The following is a 22,406-nucleotide window of genomic DNA, read 5'->3' as shown; positions in this document are numbered from 1 at the left end:
ATCAGTATGACTCTCAGAGGAGTCCAATCTGGGAATATTACAACCATAAGTACACAAAACAGACTAATTTCCTAGACATACTAGCTGATAATAAGTTGACCAAGATACTTCTATATTACACAGTACTCTATTCCAATCTTGACAGAGCTGGGCTTCAACAGCATCAGGTGGAGTTAAAAAAAAGTCGTTAGTACTTATTCTTGGCCTGTGGGAACTTAATCTGGAGAGGATGTCAGCTACTCTATTTGCTTGACGAAAGCTATGTCGTACCACTGGATTCCCCAAGCTCTTCAACATTGACCTGCAAGCATTGACAATATCAGTATAAGGAGGGAAAGGGTAATGAAGTAAATTACGGAGCTCCGTGGAGTCAGATTCTATTTCCATGGGGCTGAGGTTATGGAGGATAGCCATACGTAGACCTTCTTGAAGGGCCTCCAGTTCTACCAACGTATGACAATGACTAGCACTTCGATCATCAAAACCTACTACCCAATGACCATGATTATCATAGATAACACTGCTGATACCACTGAAACCATTGCTGGAGAGAAGGATCCATCAATATTAAAATTGTATTTTTCTGGAGAAGGGGGAAACCATCTGGCAGTAAGATTAGTAACACCCACTTGATTACTAGGATTTTGGGTATGGAGAAGGAATTCCCTAATTTTTTGGCGGACTATGGAAATGTAAAGAAGATTTTTTGTTGAGTGGAAGACATTATGGTTCCAATTTAGCCAGATCTGCCAGATTGCAAAGGGGAAAAAAACTAACCATTGAGGGTAGTTGGATTGACGCGACAAATTTAATTTATGAAGGATGAAAAGCCAGTGTTGGGTGGCGTGATTAACATTAGAAAGGTATAGGCCCATATCTAGCTAAAATTTCTTGGTAATGTAGCACCGGAGGAAGATATGGGAGGACATTGTGGGTTCATACTTATAGATACGGCAGAGGTTTGAGGGGGCCAGACCAATATAGTGAAGATAGGTTGTTGTAGGGATCATATCATGTGAGCATAACCAAAGAAATAATTTGATCTTCTCTAAACTACACAGTTTCCAGATCCATCAAAACTCATAAGAGGTATGTTGGTGATTTATCAGCAGATGGTAGATAGATTTGGTTGAAAACAAATCATTCTTATTGAGGGTCCAATAAGGGTAGTCATGGTCTCCAAGAGCACTGTTAGGACGGATAATTGAGGCTCGCTGAATAATATCAGGTGGGATTTCAAAAGAAAGTTTATGCCAATCTTAGTCGGTTCCATTCCAGAAGTTGGACAGAGTAAACTGATCCTCATTATGAAGAATAGGATCATAAAAAAAGTGCCTAAGTAATGGGGAACTAGGAATCCAACGGTAGGTCCAAAGGTTAATAAGTTTCCCCGAGCCAGGGACCCACGCAGTAGTTTGATTACAGATGGCACTCTCTTGAAGAATGTTATTCCAAATAAAGAAGCGAGAAGGGCTCAACTTGTTGTTAGAATAATTAAAGTCTAGAACCCAAACCCAGAAGGCAAATGGGTTTGTGAAATATCTCCACGACAAACCCGTAAGGATGGCTTTACTTTTTGTAACACAATCTTGAATACCAAGGCCCCCGTACTCCTTAGAGGTGGTAATCTTACTCCAAGCTACATAATGAAGTTTACGGTGTTAAGGCGTAGATCCCCAAATAAAACTCCTTTGAATTTGGTCATTGGAGTGACATATTTTTTTGGGAAGTTGGAAATATTGCATAGTGTACGCAGAAATGGCATTAAGAGTAGTTTGAGCAAGCACTAGTTTCTTTCCTATGATAAGAATTTGGTTTTCCAGGCAGAGAGTTTTTTACGCATATTATCTACAAGAAAGTGAAAATCAGCACTTTTAGGTTTACTATTAATAATAGGAAAACCTAAGTATTTACCAAAGCTATCTGTTGGGGAGATTTTCAGAAGATCTTTAATAAAATGCTTAATAGAATTGGGACATGTGTTTGAGTAAAAAGCCTTTGATTTACCTGTATTGATATTTTGACCCAAGGGCCTGCAGAAGTACTGCTGACAGTTAGAAATAGTGTGGATAGATTTTGAAGTTGCTTTGAATACAAGAGTGAGGTCATCAGCGAAAAAGAGATGGGAAATAGGAGGCCCACGAGCACCAAGGGTGATAGGGTCCCAGCATAGAATTTCCACTTGATGATTTATGTATGACGAAAAGAGCTCCATGCAAAGTATAATGATATAGGGGGACATAGAATCCCCTTGATGGATACCTCTTGAAAGGGAGAAAGAGTTTGTGGTAAAACTGTTGACCAAAACAACAATATTACTAGAAGAAATGCAGTTCATAATCAAAGGAAATATATTAGGGGGAATTTAAAATGGCATAGAGTACGATAAATAAAAGACCATTCAAGGCGGTCAAAAGCCTTTTCAAGGACTAATTTGAGCATGAAACTGCCTTTGCTACTCTTTGATCGAAGGAGATAAGTGACTAGTTCTTGGACAAGGATGGACTTGTCAGGAGCCCTCGACCTTTTAGAAAACTCGTTTGGTGGGGGCCAATGAGATTGGAGAGGTGGGGTTTAATTTGATTAGCAATAATTTAGTAATTATTTTGTAAGTGGTATTACATAAGATGATGGGGCGGAAGTTTTTCAAAAGGTTAGCATTAGGGAATTTTGGGATAAGGCAAAGGTAAGTCTCATTTAAGGTAGGGGAAGTTTCTGTGTACGAAAGATTTGATGGCACAGATCCTTTACAGAGTTTTCGACAATGTTCCATTGGGATTGCAAAATATGTGGGTGTAGTTCATCGGGACCCGGTGCTGTAAAAGGTTGGAATGAGAATAAGGCTTGCATTATATTGATATCTTGTAGGGGTTATCAAGGCACGAGAGGTCATAATTCTGGAAAATGACAGGGGAATTTTTAAGGTGTTTCCAGTTAGTGGAAGAGTGGGAGGTAGTAAAGCAGTTAAAAAAGTAATCATAAACATGGGTAGTTAGTTTGATGGGGTCCGTTATCCAATTATCCTCATCATCCTTAAAGTAGGAAATTTTTTTCTTACGTCTCCTATTGAGAGAAGATATATAGAAAAATTTGGTATTTGCATCACCATGTTTGAGCCAATTAATATGCGAGCGCTGGCGCCACTAATCCTCTTCCATTTTGAGTACATTATTATAAGCCCACTTAAAATGAAGCTCCAAAGTTTGGAGGAAGTTGCTAGTGGGGTAAGCCGGGGAATATTGAATTCCATCCAATCTAGCTAACAGCAGACATTTGTTTCTCAGAATATTACCGAAAGTTTGTCTACACCAAGCTAAAACAGCCTGTTGAAAAGCGGTGAACGCATCTAAAATATTCCTAGCCTTCCAACTAGCCCTAACAATATTGGTAGAATCAGGATGATCCATCCAATATTTTTCAAGCCTAAAGGGTTTACTACAACCATATACAAAGCAATTTGAGAGGGATATAAGAAGGGGATTGTGATCCGGATGAGTTTTAGGGAGATGGGTAACATGAGCATTAGGCCAAGCTTCTAACCACTGATCATTCATAAAGGCATGATCTAGTCGTTCAAGAATGAGACCCTTATTATTCCTTCTATAATTTGACCAAGTATACTTCCCACCTTTGAACCCTAAATCCATTAAGTTACAATTGTTAACACGGGACCAGAATTCATGGCTTCTATTATTATTTATATGACGCCTCCCCCATTTGTCATTTTGCGTAAGCACCTTGTTAAAATCCCCCGCCACTAACCAGGGACAGTTTATACAACTAGCAAGGTTTTCAAGATTTTTCCAAAGGTTCAAACGGGTTACAAAGTCATTACTAGCATAAATTGCAAAAAACAAATAGTAAGAGTTACTAAGGCGAACCCGAATATTGCATGAAGCTCCTGGGCTAACCGGTTCCTACGAGTAAGGCTCAAAAAACTTGTGTACCAAAGAAGCGCTATCCCCCTCAACTGACCTTAGGCCAGAACTTCCAAAAAATTATCAAAGCTAAACTCGAACATAAGACCCATATGCTCAGTAAGCTTAGTTTCTAGAAGAGTCACAAGACAAAGATTATGGGTATTGATGAGATCTCTGAAGTTGAGTCTAAAGTTGTCATTACTAACCCCCCTAGTATTCCAAACTATAAAGCAGGTAGCTTGAATCATTGGGGAAAAGTGGTTTGAAGGATTGGCACTGTCCCCAATAGTGAACTGACTAGGCCGCAGAGTTGGCGTCATTACTACTGCATATTTTGTGAGTGCACTATTGATTGTTGGTCTCAAGTCAAAGGAGCTCTTGATTAGGAAGACTGGACAAAGATGAATATGTTTCTTGTTTTCGTCCTCAGTAAAGATTATGAGGCTCGTTGGGAAATTAATTTAGGAGGTGGGGTAGATTCCACAGTATTTGCATGGTGTGGATAAGCTGTAGGGAGAGGAAGGTTTGAAGCATTTCCATAACATTCGTGAGCCACATATGGTTCACAAAGTATTCGACCACTTTCTTCATTCCCTACGAGATCAGTTGAGCCAAGAAATTATGGCTTGGTAATATGACTAATGTCTTCACTCCATTGATGTCTATGGAGAATAGTACTGCTTGCCCTTGCAGGGCTTTCTTTATCTATATTTGAGGTTGATAGAGGGGATAAACTGGCTGGGTCGCAAATAGCAGGGGGTGACGAAGAGCAGGTAGTGGGATTAATGAAGTATTAGCCATGTTGAGTGTAGGTGTAGGAGGAGGAACAAGGGATAGGCGTACTTTCTGATGAAGATGAAGTAAGATCCTGTTGTTCATGTTGAGGAGAGGAAACAATAGGATTTAAAGTAGAGGTTGAGTGAAAAAGCTGAGGTAATGATTGTGAAAAAAGTTGGGAAGGGGAAGTAAGATCAATAATATAGTGGAAGTTGAAGAGGTAGTGGAGATTACTTGTAAGTGCTTATGCATGTAATGTCCGTTGGACAGGTGGCCTGGCATAGGAGACAAAGGAGATTTTCTGTCAAGCACAGGTCCAAATCAGCCCTAGGAGGAGTAGGGGTAATTAATTTTTTTTGGGTTTACAGCAGTAGAAGCTAAAGGGTTTTCATGGTGTAATGCCACGTAGTAAAAGTTCTGAGCAAAGTCAGAGCAATTTGCCATCGTTTGTAATGAGGGGGGGAAGAGACAATATTTCTTTTTTGAGGGCCCGAGTATTTGCAGTTGAGGGGCTTAATTTATTCAAATTTTTGTCTGAAGTTGGGGAATGAACAGACGTAGAGACCTCAGTAGTAAATGCAGCATATTTATTAGAGCAAACAAACGTGCCTTGGCTTTTAGTATTTGCACTAGTAATAGCAGTATCTCTTATAGAGGATCGGATAAGTTTTTTCTGAGAAACTACATTTAAATTTTCATTCTTTTAAGATTTAGAGTTGGAATTTTAAGCAGAAGAAGTAGAAGAAGGAGCAGTAGATTTAAAGGTAAAAGGGTTTGTAGATGTACCTGCAGATGTAGAAGTTATATTTTGCTTACCAATTTTTACTTTTATCGAACTACTTTTTGTTGTCTCTTGAGTTGGTGGCGGAGGGGGATCTTCAAAATTAAGCATGGCGGAGGGGGTCTTTGGAGCAGTCGGCTTTCATTTTGGAGGAAACTTGACGGTTTGCCATTCATCTGCAAGGCTCAGAGTATCTGTTGTGGGTGTAGATTGAGCTGAAGACGAAGGATCGCAGTGAAGCGGGGTTGGAAAGTGAACGCACTTGTATTTAACATGCCCAAATCAACCCCACATAGTGCAGAGGAAGCCCTATCCTTAGTATAATATAGGTTGTTTATGCAACCCAACTTAAATAAAATGCAAAACGGGTTTATCGATTGGTATTTGAACACACAGCCAGGCATAGCGACCACGAAGGGTTGAACTTGTACATACATCTATTTTTAATAGTTTACCAATGGCATTTCCTATCTTTTGGAGGATTAATCCATCATAAAACTCCGTAGGTAATTGACGAAGGCGAACCCACACCACAGATTATGTAATTTTTTCATTCTCCGAAACAAAGTTAGGCTCCCATTTTTTGATTGAGAGGTAGTGTCCATTAATGAAACATGGGCCATTTTGAAGGACATGGGATAGACTATCTGTATTTGTGAATTTTTCTATATAAAAATCCCATCCCAAGTCAATTAGAGAAAATGGTTCAGCAAGCCGCCATAAGTGGATAAGCTTATCCCTCAAATATTGATGTGAAACTTTTCTTTCCACCAATTTGAGGATAATGGAGTGTTTCCGAGGAGAGCAGAGCCTATTTTTATCTTCTTTTGATAAAGAGATGGTTTTAATGACATTAGCCAGATTTTGATGGTTTTAATGACATTAGCCAGATTTTCTACCTCATCACTAGTTTCTTGAGTAGAGGTGTTTGATTGAAGTTTCGATCAGTCTTTCATATGAAGTTCTGTAATATGCTCCGAGGCAAGTAGTTTTGATTTAAAGAAGTTTGGGTTATTTGGATGTATCAACAAATCTGGAGATTTGGGTGGGATGAGATTTGGAGATTATTAGGAAGAAGATGAGTTATCTATCATTGCAGAGAAGTATTCTCCTTTCTCATTGTAAAACTAATTATATTAATGTTAGTAATACAATATTCTCTAATACCATAATGAGTTTATATTATCTTTACAAGGAAAGATATGTAGAAGTACTTAATTTTTTTGAAAGTAAAAAATATCTAGTTCATCAATCTTATATATGTATTGACCTTTGCAAATTTTAAAATTTTTAATTTTAGTATTTTCATAAAATTATTTTTAAAATGTGTATTGTGTATGTGGCAACTACTCACAAATTGATGCTAAAAGTGTATAAAAAATATTAGTTTATTGCAATAAAAACTACTGTTGCTAAAAAGCTTTCTAACCGCCTACTAACTAATTTTTATCAAGTTTTTGCAACAACTAATAATGTTGGTAAAAAAGATAATTTATAGCAACATTAAATTTTCTTGCAAAATTTTTTATAAGCCACAACTATACGAATGTAAGACAAGAACTCTTTTGATTGTGTTAAGTTATTTTTGGCAATAATATATTTTATTGTTGCAAAAAGTTTTCCCATCACGTTTATTGCAACGACATGCAACAACTTTTTTATTGTTGCCAAAAGTACTTTTGGCAAAAACATACAATATATGACAACAAAAAAAATTGTTGAAAAATGCCTTCTTTCTTGTAGTGATATAGCACAAAACAAATAAAATATAATAGAAAAATCACACCTTTACCAAACCAAAAAAAAAGTCATAGTCTCAATAGGGGAATCATACCTCTTCTTTCGTAAAACAACAAAAATGATATGATATTAATGGAGGAATCACACCCCTAAAAAAATTAAGTAAATACAAATAATTTTAATAGGAAAATCACACCCCTCCTCGTAAAATTTAAAAAAATATGATATACAATGGGGGAATCACACCCCTTATTTCATAAGACAAAACAAATAAGTATGACATTATCAATTGAAGAATTACACCTCTCTTTTTATAGCAAAACAAAAATAATATGTAATAAAGGTAAAGGAAGAGTCTAACCTGTGTTGCCGTCTGTCGAAATGATGTAATTTTGCGTAGCCGTCGACAGTTGATGATGACTGATGCGTCTGCGTGTTCTCACATTTTTCTTTCTTATCTTGGAGAGACTTTGGAGAAATTAAAATATTTTAGGAAATTGAGGGGAATCTGATATATTTTGCAGTTTAGGCTCGGAGATTAGGGAATTGCCATGGATTTATTAATTTAAAAAATAAAAATACATATTAAACTTATTATAAAATAAGAGTGGGGGCGTGGGACTAGATGAGGTGGCAAACAATTAAATATCTAAAGAATTTATAAAGGAAAACAAAGACACCCCTATCAAGTATCGAACTCGTAATGTCATTGACCAAAGGACCTCTCATTCGCGTTCTAAACCAGCGCCCAGACAAGCTTTGATATTGAAGGTGCACAATTTAATATATTACCACTTTATTAGGGTATCTATACATATAAATATATATATATACATATACATATATATATATATATATATAATTTTCTTAAAGTTATCGAGTGCACGTACACTCTCACGGCTTCATGTGAGTCCGCCTTTGATTGTACACATATTTCAAAAATAAATAAATAAATTTGTATATGTATTTCAAAGAATGATGACAGTGTTTAAAAGAATCTATGTGTTGTATAGGCATTTGAGGTCATAAATAAAGTTATGTATTTCGATTTGAATAAGGCCTGATTTTTCAGTTGTATATGTATTTCATAACAAATAAATGCATAAACATATGTGTGTGTGTGTAAGTATTTCAAAAAATGAAAGCAGTGTTTAATCATACAGATACAAATAATACTCGTTTAATACAAATATAAATAATAAATTTAACATACAAATATAAATAATTTATATAAAGTGTATTGTTAGATACAAAAAAATATATAGAATACAAAATATAAAAAAAAAATACAAAGAGGGTGAGAGATGCAAAAATACAAAAAAAAAAGTGAAGAAAATATAAAATACAAAGAGATGTCAGAGATAAAAGAGAGAGAAAGAGAGAAAATCAGGAAGAAAAATCTTAAGTTTTGAATTATTTTGAAACTCATTTAAAAAAAAAACTTTCTATTTGAAAATAAAATCTTCAATTGAACATGATTTAAAGGAACTAATATTCTTTTTCCTTTTAAACTCAAGTTGTTAGGATATTCCGCATATGTATTTTGTCAGGAAAAACTTTCTCAAATATAAATACAAGTGTCATTTTGAGTAATTAGCAATTTGTTATTGCGATTGTCTTAGCTAAAGAACCAACTTTGCTATTTCTGATCTTTTCCCCTCAGAAAACTCTTGACATAAGGAAAAAACAAAGCAAGAACCTGTTTCAAGTACCACAAGTCGTTGATAAGTATCAATCGTCAAAAAGCCTAATGTGTTGTTGTAACTTTTTTGTAAAAAAAAAAAATTAAAAAAATAGTTAGAAGTTTAAAAATAAGCATTGAATTTAACTATAAACAGATAGTGCAAATGATAAGAAAGAAATTGTTAAGCACTTATTCTGCTAATATGGCTGAAATATTCTTAGAGCTTTCATGGACATAAAATCTTCACAAGTTGTGAAACTACTAAAAAAATTTGAACTCTTAGATAATCTTATTAAATAAGCAAAAGTTTACAATAAAGTATAATGCATTGTCACAAATCTGTTCTAAAAAAATATACAATAATTATCGAACTTTAGTTCAATAAAAAGTAAAATTGAAATGAATTATAATGTACTACTCTTTAATATAATTTTTCCACATAGTACGAACAAACTCCTCACATTAAGCATGCATTTCTAATCAGATGATCGAGACAACGAACTAACATTGTTACTTTGAGTTACTTGTTGGTCAATATCAAGAGCAATAATACGAACTACTAATTAATTGTTTACACCTAAAATAAATGTTATGAAGGTATAAAATAGTGGATTTTTTTTTACTAAATACAAAGTTATGCATCAATTTTTGTATTTGAAAAGGTGAAATCATGATATAAAATTCTCAAATCAAGATTTTTGGAGAATTTAGAATTTTATCTCATGATCTCAAATCATGAATTGAAATTGCATGTTCAAATATTAATTTCATCTCATGATTACAAATTACGAGATGAATTGCATTTTCAATTACCTATTTAATTTGTCTTCCTTCCACCTATTGGACCTCATTGTTCTTATCCTTAATTTTTGGGTTAAAAAGGTCTTTAAACACTGTTTTGGTTGCTTAGAAAGTGAAGACTACACTATATTGAAGTTCCCTTAAGTTTGAGTTTCAGAATTTGAATTTTCGAAATTGAACTATATTTTATAAGGTATTGTTAAAATATATTAGGTACATCTTAAAGAATTTGAATCTTAATTTTGGGGCGATTTGGCAGAGGATTTTATATGGTTGAAGTTGAAATTTGAACCAAATTTAAACTAAAAGATGAACAAAAAAGAAGATGAGATGTGTATCCCTTGTATATACCCTTTTATATTTTTGTGTATATCCACACATTTAAGATACATGTGTCACATAGAAATTCAATCTCAGTTACGAATTTTGACTCCAAGTAGTTCATTCTCCTCCAACCTTTCTCAAATTTATTTAATGTTATATATTATTGATAACTTTTTTATTAGCTAAAAGCAGTTAAATGATACTTTTTATGGCTAATATATTGTATACAGTAAAGGCTTGAAAAAAGTGGTGAATCCCTGACAATTTGATTGCAAAAAGATTGGATCCTTATATTGAATTTGAATATTGTTTTGGTTGCTCGGAAAGTGAGGAAGACGAGTTAAAACTCATTTAGAGTGACTGCAATAAGATTCGAATTGAATGTATCTAATAGGAATACCTTACCATGTCTTCAGGAAGTCAGAAGTTCAATTGGAACAAGCAATAGTTTCAGTATCTAAATAGAATTTGCTGGCAAGTTAAGGGGATTCTCTATGTAAAACGCCTTCAAAATACATGTATATTATACGTATCGCAAAAAATTTCATCCAATTTCAACTATACATTTTGACACCAAATCATTTCAATTCAGCTTCAATCATTCTCAAATTTGTATATTGTATTGTTTATATAGTTTCAGCCAATTCCAATCATGTAACTGAAAAGAATCCCATTTTCCCTAATTATTTGAATTTTATGTATTATCTATAACTTTTTGTTGGTCAATAAATGGTTAAATGACATTTTAGGGCCAAACAACGGTAAAGGTCTGCAAAAAGTGGTACATTCCCGTAAATAAACACAAAAGAGTTCAGTGGACTTTTTAGAGACGCACACATAAAACGGCCCAACTAGTTAGGCCATGAGTTTTATGTTACATTAAAAATGGATAAATCTGTTTTAGGGTGTGTCATAATATTTGGTACCTATAAATTTGTCTTAAAGCAAGAATATAGATGTCAATTATTTATAAAAATTACATACTTTGCGCTTCAATTGAATTGGTCTTTAGTTTTAACTTTCAAATGAAATACTAATCTTTAATTTTGTCTTTACCCATGCGCTACTAATAGTAATACGAAAGGATCTCATAGACCTGCCAAAATACGAAAGCCAGGAGGTTTCTAATGAATCTGCTAATTGAGATTCTAGATTCTTTCAAAAGGCAGAAATGAATAGACTAAGAGTCATATGTTAATGATCCCTATCAATCTCTATTACTGTTACAGAATTGTACGTGAAATTTTCACCATACGATATTATAGTATTTTCAATATTTGTTTAAACTTATGTCTAGTGGAACATAGATTCTTTAAAAATAACTTATGAAATATTACAATGCAAAAATATAAATTTATATCGAAGTCACGAAAATAATAAATTAAGATAACTTAGTATATTTGTATAAAAAGCCATAATCCTCATACACTAAATATCATTTTTTGTAGGCTAAGCACCGCAAATAAAGACTCCTCTTGATTGTCATAATAATTATAGTAGTTTGCTTAAAGAAAGAGATGAAATTAATTCGAATATCGTAAACCACAAAACCAAACACAAACAAGAACAAGAAAAAAAAAAAAAAAACAAGCGCGCCGTCGCCGTTAGTTTATAAAACAAGTACCGTTATGGCAAAGAACCGGAAAAACCCAAGACACCGGTTCAAATACTTGCGTGGACTCACCCATTGACCCCATCACCTTCGTTTTTTTCCGTTAAAAAGACAAGTTGGTTTATAATATCTTTTACAAAAAAAATATATATATATATAATAAATAAATTAAAAAATCAGCCCTAAAGACGAAGTCTCCGAGAACCTTCCTTCCCTCCATTAATCATCTTCGTCTTCGTAGTAGTTGTTTTCTTGCTGTATTATACACTTGATGATTTGGTATGTATCTATTTCAATTCGAATACTAATTTGTTGTTGCTAAAGTTCATTTGGAAAAATTAGTGTTTTTTTTTTCATGGTCAAATTGGTTAGTATTTGTTTGTACTGATTTGTTGTTGTTACGTGTTAGAGTTCAATTTTGACTTTATTTTCCTTGATTTTGTGGAGTGCAGTTTGTAGTAATGATTCAAAAATTTGTGATTTTAACTTTTTAGTATTACTGACTTTGACAAGTGAAGAAACTGAACTGCTTTATGTTTGATGTATAAGGTTATTGTGTATCTGATTAAGGTATTTATTAATGTTGTGGATTATTTTGGTGGAAGTTTTTTTTTTTTTTTGGTTACATTTGGATGTAGATGTCTTCAATTAGATTAGTTGACTTTGTTGGGAGTTGGGGTCATTCAATGTCTTTGAACTTGAGTGTGATTTTAGGGTGTGTTCGGTACGAAGGAAAATGTTTGCTTAAGAAAATAAGTGGATTTCTTATTTATTTTCTCGGGTTTGGTGTATACAACAACAATAACGATATACCTAGTGAAATCCCACAATTGAGATCTTGTGTCCGGTGTATAAGCAAAACAATATTGTTCTAAAAGCTTCTGCTGCATTTTAAGGAACTTTTTTTTCTAGTGAAAATGTTTTTCGAAAACTTTGACTAACCTAACATGAGAAATCAGAAAGCAGTTTCCTCCATGCTGAACGCACCCTTAGGCTCCTGTTATTTTTCTATGGCTATGTTATGTGTTAACATTTTCTATTGGATTATTTGGCTTCCTCCTCTCTGATGACAAGATAATGTTATAACTGACTAAGCAATCCGTTCCTAATTCTAAATTTTATGATTTTTGTGGCAAAGCGTCTTGCATGTAACAACACTCAAAAGTATTTCGATCATGAATCATTAAAGGAAATATATCATGGGGTTTCTGGTTTTACTGTTATAATATGGGAGTGTCAACATATTATCCTATAAACTTGTGTAATAAAATTTTCAGGGAATGCTATGTAGGTCCTGGATGCGTTACTCGAGGCAGTTTTTATGAAGAAACCTGTTGTCCCTCAAAGGATTTTGGAAGTTTACTGCCTCTTGGAATAATTGATGCGTTGATTTAAGTTATGAATCACCGGCAAGATAAATTTGTGAGGTCAGTTTCTGTGAACCCGGTAAACCCTTTTATTTGTTCACTTATTTTATATGCTACCCACAGGATGTTTTTGTTTAGGAAGCATATTGAACTAGTTTCACTTGTCTTAACGTAAGCATTTGACATAGAAGAGAAAATTGAGTGAGTGAAGAGATTAGAGAGAATGGGAAGTAGTAAACTAATTATGGAATTTTAAGGAAAGAGAGAAGCTGGGTATTCTTCACGTATTCTGCTTTTATGTGGGATAACTTTATTTTTGTCAATCTAACCTTGTAACGTAAGCTTTAACCTACTTGATGCGAATTATCAATTCCATTGTTATTTAGTGTAACGAAGTTTTATTAATCATGGATCAATTTTCTGAGTTGTCTGACTTTAATTGCGTTTCTTCACTCCAATTGATTTCCATGCAGGTTTCAGGATTGGAACTCAGAGAAAAGCTCAGAGGGGAATTTTCCATATAAAGATGGAGCACACAGGGGCAAATTTGGAGTCTTCTCTAATGAATTTCACAAAGCCCTGGAAAGTGGTTCTGGAAGGATCAAAAGCATAATACATGCCTTAAATTCTTGTTTAAGTTGCCTTCTGGCAAAAAGTTTGGGATCGGAAAAAAAGATGCTTGATCCTCAAGGACCGTTTCTTCAGAAGTGGAACAAAATATTTGTATTATCCTGTGTAATTGCCATTTCCTTGGATCCTTTGTTCTTCTACATTCCAGTGATTGACAATAACAACAAATGCCTGCATTTGGATAGAAAAATGGAGGTTACAGCTAGCGTTTTGCGTTCCATCACTGATATCTTTTACCTTTTCCATATTGTGCTTCAATTTCGTACTGGTTTCATCGCCCCTTCATCACGTGTTTTTGGAAGAGGCGTTTTGGTTGAAGATCCGTGGGAAATAGCAAAGAGATACTTGTCCTCCTACTTCTTAATTGATATTCTTGCTGTTCTTCCTTTACCACAGGTTAGAGCGACTTCTCTTTGAAATGTTATTTCAGTCTTGATTTAAAGAATGTTCTTATTTTACTGAAATGACACGTGATTGGTCAACCGTGTCGAGGGTTTAGGTGCTTCGAACAAATGATCATTCCATCTGTCACTGAGGAGGTAGATTCCCATGATATGGAGCCTATTTTGGCGTTAGATGATTTTGTGAACTTTTGTGTTGTCATACACTTCGTGATGTTAAGTTTGTTGTATGTTGTTAAGCTAGACCTGTGAAAGAGATTGTACTCTGACAGTAACTAGTTTGATAACTATAATCATGCAGCTCATTACTTATGCAAAGACAAACCCTACATTTATTGTTTAAACGCATGTCCTTTTTCTTTTCTTTTTTTCAGGTTGCAATTTTAATTGTAATTCCTAAGTTGCGGGGTGCTAAATCTTTGAATACGAAGAATTTGCTGAAATTTGTCGTCTTCTTCCAATATATTCCAAGGCTCCTTCGAGTATATCCTTTATATAAGGAAGTCACTAGAACTTCTGGCATACTTACTGAAACAGCATGGGCTGGAGCTGCGTTTAATCTCCTCCTTTATATGCTTGCCAGTCATGTAAGTTTGTGATAAGCTTGATTTTAAGTTCTGAAAGGCTGACAGTATATGCACTCTGCTAGTTAAACTTGATGTGTTTGATAATTACTTTTGGGGTGACTATATTTATAGGTGTTATTTTAGGAATTGATTTTATTTTTGGTACCAAATGGTGTTATAGGAATAAAGTTAGTGGAATTGCACTCATCATAAGTTTTCCCTGGCATTCAGACATATCATCTACAGATATTTAGTAATAATAGCAAGTTTAAGTCATTGTCTTATACTTGGTGTGTTATTATTGCTGAATCACTTTGCCAGTAATGAGCTGTAATCTGCTTTTGTAGGTACTTGGAGCCTTTTGGTACCTGTTTTCTATTGAACGTGAATCTACTTGTTGGCAACGAGCATGTGGAAATATATCTGCTTGTCATCACTCTTCATTGTACTGTGATGATGATCATACAGGATTCAAAACATTGCTAAATAGTTCATGTCCTATAGAGACACCAAATACGACACTATTTGATTTTGGGATATTCCTTGACGCCCTCCAGTCTGGTGTAGTGGAATCAATGGATTTTCCACAGAAGTTCTTTTATTGTTTCTGGTGGGGTTTGCAGAACTTGAGGTATGCTAGTTCTATGTACTTGAGTTTTGCATATTCAACTGTGTGTTTGCTGTTGATACTTTTGCTCCTATGCGCTGTCTAACCATATTTGTATGTATTATGCTGCTGTTCACCAGCCATATATTGGAAACTGTGGTAGGAAGAGTAACAAACTCCTTTTGGGATAGCTTGTGGCTTATTTGTTGTTTCTGTGGCTTGAGCACAGTACTTAGTTGGGATTATCTCTGTTTAAAAGATTTTATATTTGTCTCGAATATTGACATGCCTTGATGGGTGGGGGTTAAGGAGATGAATACTTGGTCAAACAAGCCTATTCTGCTGATACCGCTAGTAATGCAAAAGCATGGTTTTATGTGCAAAGATATCTCTGCATGTCCATAAAGAATGACCTAGAAAAATTGTGTTTTAGGATAATTTATTTTATAGTATCTTTGTTGTTGTTACTGTTCAGAATGCTTTGTTATGCTTTCACTTGTTATTTTTTTTTTTCTTTTTTTTGGTATTTTTTCTTTTCTCGGGTCTGCTTTGGATTGTTTTTCCTTGAGCCGAGGGACTATCGTAAAATAGCCTCTCTACCCTCTCTACCCTCCCCAGGCATAACTTTGTGGGACTACACTGGTTATTTTGTTGTTATTGTTATTATTATATAACATCTTTGATATCCTAATTTGGAGGGAAAACTTAGTAAAATGGGAAAGGGGCAAATATACCCATTTACTATTAGAAATAGTTTGAATATGCATCTTATTATACTTTCAGACTAACTATATCCCTTTCGTTATATTTTCGGTCCAAATATACCCCTTATTATACTTTGACAAAAATTTGATCTTAATTTTGACAGAGGGCCCCATATCAAGCTCAGAATCAAATAACCTACCCTCAATTTTAAGTATCCGATTCTCTTAGAAACCCACCTGTGTAATCCAACCCGACCCATTTTCTTTTATTTTTCATCATCGTGTTGGACCCCGAAAATCAATTTCTTTTGGGTAGAAATTTGCTTTTGAAAGAGAAGCAATATAATAATTTTCACCCACCTCAACCAATGAATCTCCAAACACAAAATCGGCAGCGACATGTTCTGCCAAACAGGCCATCAAGTTCTAAAGCGTGACTCCCACAATGACCAATATTTATATATGATAAATTACCAATTTCAAACGCCTAGATTTAAAAAAAAAAGAAGCAGCAGCAGCTACCTAATTATGTATTAGTAGATAAGTATTTTCATTCTCAAAAAATTATGTGTTAGTACTTAGTTACATAATCATACTTTATTGCTATTACGTGTTAGTACTTAGGGATTCTACAACAGAGCTGCGGAAGGAGAAGATGAATTCCAGCGAACTCCATTTTTCTCAGCGAAATCATTAGAAAGAACTCAGATTTGGGTCTTAAGAGAAGAAGAAGATCAAAAGAAAAGAGAATGGGTTGGGTTAAACAAGTGGGTTTCTAAAGGAATCGGATATTAAAAATTGGGGGGTGAATTATTTGATTCTGAGCTTGTCATGTGTCCCTCCATCAAAATTAAGGCCAAATTTGTGTCAAAATATAAGAGGGGTATATTTGGACCGAAAGTATAACGAGAGTATATTTAAGCTATTTCTAACAGTACAAGAGGTATATTAACCCTTTTCAGTGGTAAAAACATCTCTCTTTCGAGTGCAATGAGGTTAAAAGAATCTTTAAAGACTAGATTCAATCCTAAAGAAATTGGCACTTAAGTTGGAGATTTATTAATAAACAACAGCCTTGTCTTTCTTAGTTTCATATTAGCCTCTCTTACGTTCAGCCTTGTTTATATGTCAACCTTTCTAAGCCCTTCTAAGAGGTTAGCTTTTTATCCCTCCCTTTACTTTTCATGACTAGAATATTATCTCTGTGGAGCTCCCATTGTGTACTGTTCATTTTCAGTTAAATTTATTATGCTTTCATTCTAACTGATACTTTGTTTTGCAGTTCCCTCGGTCAAAATCTCGAAACAAGTACCTATGTCTGGGAAATTTGCTTTGCAGTTTTCATTTCCATCGCCGGCTTGGTGCTATTTTCGTTTCTCATTGGAAATATGCAGGTAGATTTGTAGCATTCAGTTCTGTGTTAAAGTTCAGGCAATTTACAAATTGTCATATAAAGTACACACTAAAAATGTTTGTTTTCCAGATTTGTCTTATAACAGCGAAATGATTTTTCTAAAGTTCTCATTATATCCCTTATATATGTATGATTATTTTTGATGTTCCTTATGTGGTTAAAACAACTTAGATTGTGGGTCATGCCTATCCAGCCTAGAAATGTCTTTTTGTTAACAGCATTATTGTGAAGTCAGTTGCATCTAATAGATACGGGATGGTAAAGTTTTTCAGCCTCGGATATAGGCTAGCTGATACGATTTGTTTTTTACTCGGTGGTCATAATTAATTATCAGATTACACTGCACTCTAATTAACTGAAGTACTTGTTGTATGACAGACATATCTGCAGTCCACAACAGTAAGACTAGAAGAGATGAGGGTGAAAAGACGAGATGCAGAGCAGTGGATGTCTCACCGCTTACTCCCTGAGCACCTCCGAGAGCGGATCAGGCGCTATGAGCAATACAAGTGGCAGGAAACTAGGGGTGTTGATGAAGAGAATTTGATCCTCAACCTGCCTAAAGACCTCAGAAGAGATATAAAGCGTCATCTTTGTTTGGCTTTGCTCATGAGGGTACGTTATTTATTCCTGCTTTACAGCTCAATATAATGTTAACTTTTTTCTTCTATGTACGTGATCATCACCTGATGACTTTCTACAGTAGTAAGGTTTTCTTTAGAGTAGCTAGGTTAAGAGTTTTTTTTTTTTTAAATTATGGTTAAATTTACTTGTACTAATTAGCATTCGATCTTGACTAAATATGAATTTTTGAAGGTTCCAATGTTTGAAAAAATGGATGACCAACTCCTGGATGCACTATGTGACCGACTCAGGCCTGTCCTTTACACAGAGAACAGCTTCATTGTGCGTGAAGGTGATCCGGTTGATGAGATGCTTTTTATAATGCGGGGAAAACTATTGACTGTAACCACTAATGGAGGGAGGACAGGCTTTTTTAACTCTGATTATCTAAAAGCTGGTGATTTTTGTGGAGAAGAGCTTCTTACTTGGGCTCTGGATCCTCATCCATCAAATAACCTCCCAATCTCAACACGAACTGTTCAAGCACTCTCAGAAGTTGAAGCATTTGCTCTAGTGGCCGATGATTTGAAATTCGTAGCCTCTCAATTCCGTAGACTTCACAGCAAGCAACTCCGCCATACTTTTAGGTTTTACTCGCAGCAGTGGAGAACCTGGGCAGCTTGCTTCATACAAGCAGCATGGCGTCGACATTGTAGGAAGAAGCTAGAAGAATCTCTTTGCGAAGAAGAAAACAGATTGCAAGATGCATTAGCAAGGGGAGGTGGTAGCTCGCCAAGTTTGGGTGCTACTATCTATGCATCGAGATTTGCTGCTAATGCACTTCGTGCTTTGCGGCGCAATACTGCAAAGAAAGCAAGGATGGCTGACAGGATATCACCCATTTTGCTTCAGAAACCAGCTGAACCAGATTTTACTGCTGAAGATAAGTAACTGTATTTAGTATTTTGTAATGCTTGGCCTTCTTGTACATGATTGATTACATGTTTTTCCTGTATATTAGTTTGTAGCTTGTTTGTAGCAATATTCTGTATTTTCAATCCTCAATCCATATTGGCAAGAAAACATCATTTTGTACAAAGGAGAAATGATGAGGCTTCTTCGATTTGTAGTAATGTCACATCTCATTCCTATTATAACTACTATTATTTGTTTGTTTTCAAAATACTATTTATATACATAAGAAAATGGTCGCAATGAAGCAGTGATATTGCTTATATATATTATATTATATCCCCTTATTATATAAGAGGGAGTTAAGGGATTAAGCAGGTTCCTCCTCGTCAACATGCATTACTTCATCGGGGAGGGGCATTTTCGGCATTTCGTATTTAGCTACGCTGTGTCACTTTTTGCCGACGACTTGTTGATTGCAGTTGTATATCCACAGATTTCGGCAGATACGTTTGTACTCAATTTCATCCAAATAGCAAAATTGATGGTTTTGTGAAAGTTGGGTACGACGATTTTGCTTTTATTTTACATATTTAGTTTTCTTCTGCTATGGCGTATCTCCTTACAATTAGGACACAAATTTATATTCTGGTGTAGCTTTTATGGTATAAGTTTGGTTGATTTTCATTTTCCTATCAATTTAATTTTACACATTTAGTTTTTGGAGGTTAAAAGGTGATCAATTTAATTTTACACATTTAGTTTTTGGAGGTTAAAAGGTGAATGAGAGGAATGAGCTGAAGTTGCACGTGGATTGTTTGATAGAAGTAGAAATAAGAGAAAAGGTCCATTAAATAAGCTAAAATAGAGAACTTTTGAGTAAATGACCCAACTTTATTTTTAGGAGGGAACAAACAGCAGAGAACCAGATAGTTACAATACTTAAACTACAATAACACCATATGGCGTAAACAAAGTAATGTATCTTCAAACAAACTCAGGCAAGGAACTTTGGTGCTGCGACCAGCTTTTGTTACCAAAACACAGAAGATCCAGATTCTGTTGAATTTTGGCCCCTTCAACACAGCTCATTGGCACAATGTATGGTTAGAAACAAAACGTCTTGTTTCTCTTGAGGATAATCTTGAAGTAAATTACTTACAACCTCTAAGATCACTTGAGGCTAGCCATAGCAGAATTTCAATGAGAAATATAAACTATTTTCAATTCTGAAATACAGAGAAAAGGGATCTTTACCTGATAAATTCCTCTTTAGTTGCACCATATCTAGGCCGCTTAACAGCTTCAGATCATACTTACAAGTTACAACTATCGCTGATCGGCCTAAACTTGCAAGAGTCGCTCAAAGCAGTTGTTCCATAGAAGAAGCTGTGTCACTCAGGTTTGGGGAGTTTTTCTTCCTTCATAAACAATAAGCGGTCACAAAAAACTCCTCAAAAGGATGTGCTTTGCATTATCCACAAAAACGAAATGAATTTTGTGGTCAAAAGCTAATCTTATGTTCTGCTTCTTCTTCGTCCTCAAACCACATATGTACAGAAAAGGAGAAAAGGGATTAAGAACTGCTGGAATTGAAACGATTACAACCCAACCACTAACAACGAGAATTTACAGTTACAGAAATTTAATACTTCATTTTAATAAGCTGAGAAGTGTTGTGAAGTTGGATGCCATATGTCCAAACTAAAGGACATGTGGCTTACTTTTACATATGTGAAAAACAAGTCATAACTCACCTCTTCATTATTTGTGGAGAATTTTCTATCTCTGTCTTTGCTATAAATAGTAAAGATCAATGAAAGGAAAAAGGGGAAATTGGCACTCTCCATTCACTTGTTATTTCAATATACTTTATTACTTTAATTAATTTTATATCACGTTATCAGCACGAGTCTCTACTATTCTGAGCAAATATCGGTAATAAAGGTAAGATTTTTTTTTAAAATAATGTCAAATATATCCAAACGCGAATTTGTTGTCCTAGATATATCGGGCAAAACTTACATGTCTTGGGCACTGGATGCTGAAATACATTTAGATGCGATGGGTATGGCAGACACCATCAAAAATGAAAATCAGGCATCAAATCAAGACAGGGCTAAGGCCATGATATTTCTCCATCATCATCATGACGAAGGTCTGAAAATGGAATACCTCACAATTAAGGATCCACTTATATTGTGGAATAATTTAAAAGAAAGATACGACCACCTGAAGATGGTCGTCCTTCCACAGATACATTATGAGTGGACTCATTTGAGGTTACAGGACTTTAAAAATATGAATGATTATAATTCTGAGATATTCAAAATTAAATCGCAGTTGAATTTATGCGGAGAAAATATAACTGATCACGACATGTTAGAGAAAATATTCTCTACTTTTTCCGCCTTGAGTATGCTCCTGCAGCAGCAATATCGAGAAATGAAATTTAAAAACTATTCTAAATTGATTGCTCATCTTCTTGTTGCTGAACAACATAATGAGCTTTTAATGAGAAATTATGAAAGTCGACCTCCTGGTACTGCTCCATCACCTGAAGTGAATGCTGCACATTTTCACCAAACCAGGTGTGAAAGAAGACCTGACCCCAATCATAGTCATGATCATGGTCGTGGTCGTAGTCGTGGTCATGATCGTGGAAGAGGTAGATATTTTAATTAGGGTGATCGCCTTGCAATAAACAATGACCCTCAGCACCAGCAGTACAAAAAGAAGGGTGAAGCTCCTAAAGCAGTGCCAAGGACGAACACTTAAAATAGATGTTGTCGATGTGGAGCAAAGGGACACTGGTCGCGTATCGGTCATACGCCAAAGCATCTGGTGAAGCTCTATCATGCATCCCTTAAGAAAATAGATAATGACGTTGAGGCAAACTTTATCTCTGAAGATAATGTTAAACCCATGAATTTATATGACTCAGATTTCTTTACAATCCCCGAAAAATATGTTAATCATCCTGTAGACGATGAATATGAAATAGTCTGATTGTTTTACTTTCCTGCTTAGTTGTATTAGTTTACATTTTTGTTAATAGTACCTCACTAATCTTGTAAATTGATAAAGTTTATGTAATACGTTATGTGCTAGTAATATTATAATGTTTACAGTGTTTATGTTTTCATCTTGAAGAATATATGAATACTCCTGAAATAGAAAATCATAAATTTACTCCTGAAGTAGTAAATCTGAAATTAAAGATATGATAGAGAAAATTCTCTACAGTTATATGTATGCCTCGATTTTCTCTTAAAGTAGCAAAATATTGAAAGAAGTCTTAAGGTATCATCGTTTGATATGCTTAAGGCATATTGTAATAATTATATTTCTTTCTCGAAGAATGAACACTTTTGATAAATTGTTAATTATCTTTTATTCTCAAGGAATGAGAATTTTTTATAAATGTTATAATTACAAATCCATTTTCTAAGGTGAATGTGATATTTAGTAAGGTATATAAATGTGCACTTAATTGTGAAAATCACATTCAGAAGGAGTAGAAAGAATTATTCTGAAATTTACTGCCGAAGTAATAAGTCTGAAATTTATCTTAATTCTACTCCTGAAGTAATAGAACCTTG

General features: G+C 34.7%; 2 protein-coding genes across 4 annotated transcripts; both read left to right on the top strand.

Annotated features, from left to right (window-relative positions):
* Positions 1-11,551: 11,551 nt before the first annotated feature.
* Positions 11,552-19,111, top strand: LOC107855966 (cyclic nucleotide-gated ion channel 1). 3 transcript variants are annotated; one of them, XM_016700964.2, is made up of 8 exons: positions 11,552-11,918; positions 12,917-13,066; positions 13,480-14,032; positions 14,412-14,624; positions 14,951-15,234; positions 17,197-17,308; positions 17,707-17,943; positions 18,145-19,111. In XM_016700964.2, the coding sequence occupies exons 2-8, from the start codon at positions 13,038-13,040 to the stop codon at positions 18,841-18,843; spliced, it is 2,127 nt and encodes a 708-aa protein (XP_016556450.1). In that variant the 5' UTR covers positions 11,552-11,918; positions 12,917-13,037; the 3' UTR covers positions 18,844-19,111. The 3 variants fall into 3 exon arrangements, with proteins under 3 accessions (XP_016556450.1, XP_016556449.1, XP_016556451.1); XM_016700963.2 differs by having other exon boundaries at positions 11,674-11,918; positions 12,931-13,066; XM_016700965.2 differs by having other exon boundaries at positions 11,918-12,006; positions 12,931-13,066.
* Positions 19,112-19,266: 155 nt separating this feature from the next.
* Positions 19,267-21,749, top strand: LOC107855954. Its single transcript, XM_047408639.1, has one exon. It carries the CDS (start codon positions 20,773-20,775, stop codon positions 21,487-21,489), a length of 717 nt encoding a protein of 238 aa, XP_047264595.1. The 5' UTR covers positions 19,267-20,772; the 3' UTR covers positions 21,490-21,749.
* The last annotated feature ends 657 nt before the right edge of the window (positions 21,750-22,406 follow it).

The sequence above is a fragment of the Capsicum annuum genome, chromosome 3 (genome assembly GCF_002878395.1).
Source record: "Capsicum annuum cultivar UCD-10X-F1 chromosome 3, UCD10Xv1.1, whole genome shotgun sequence".
NCBI lineage: Eukaryota > Viridiplantae > Streptophyta > Magnoliopsida > Solanales > Solanaceae > Capsicum > Capsicum annuum.
The sequence above is the reverse complement of the archived record's forward strand: the minus strand, read 5'-3'. Positions and strand labels throughout refer to the sequence as shown.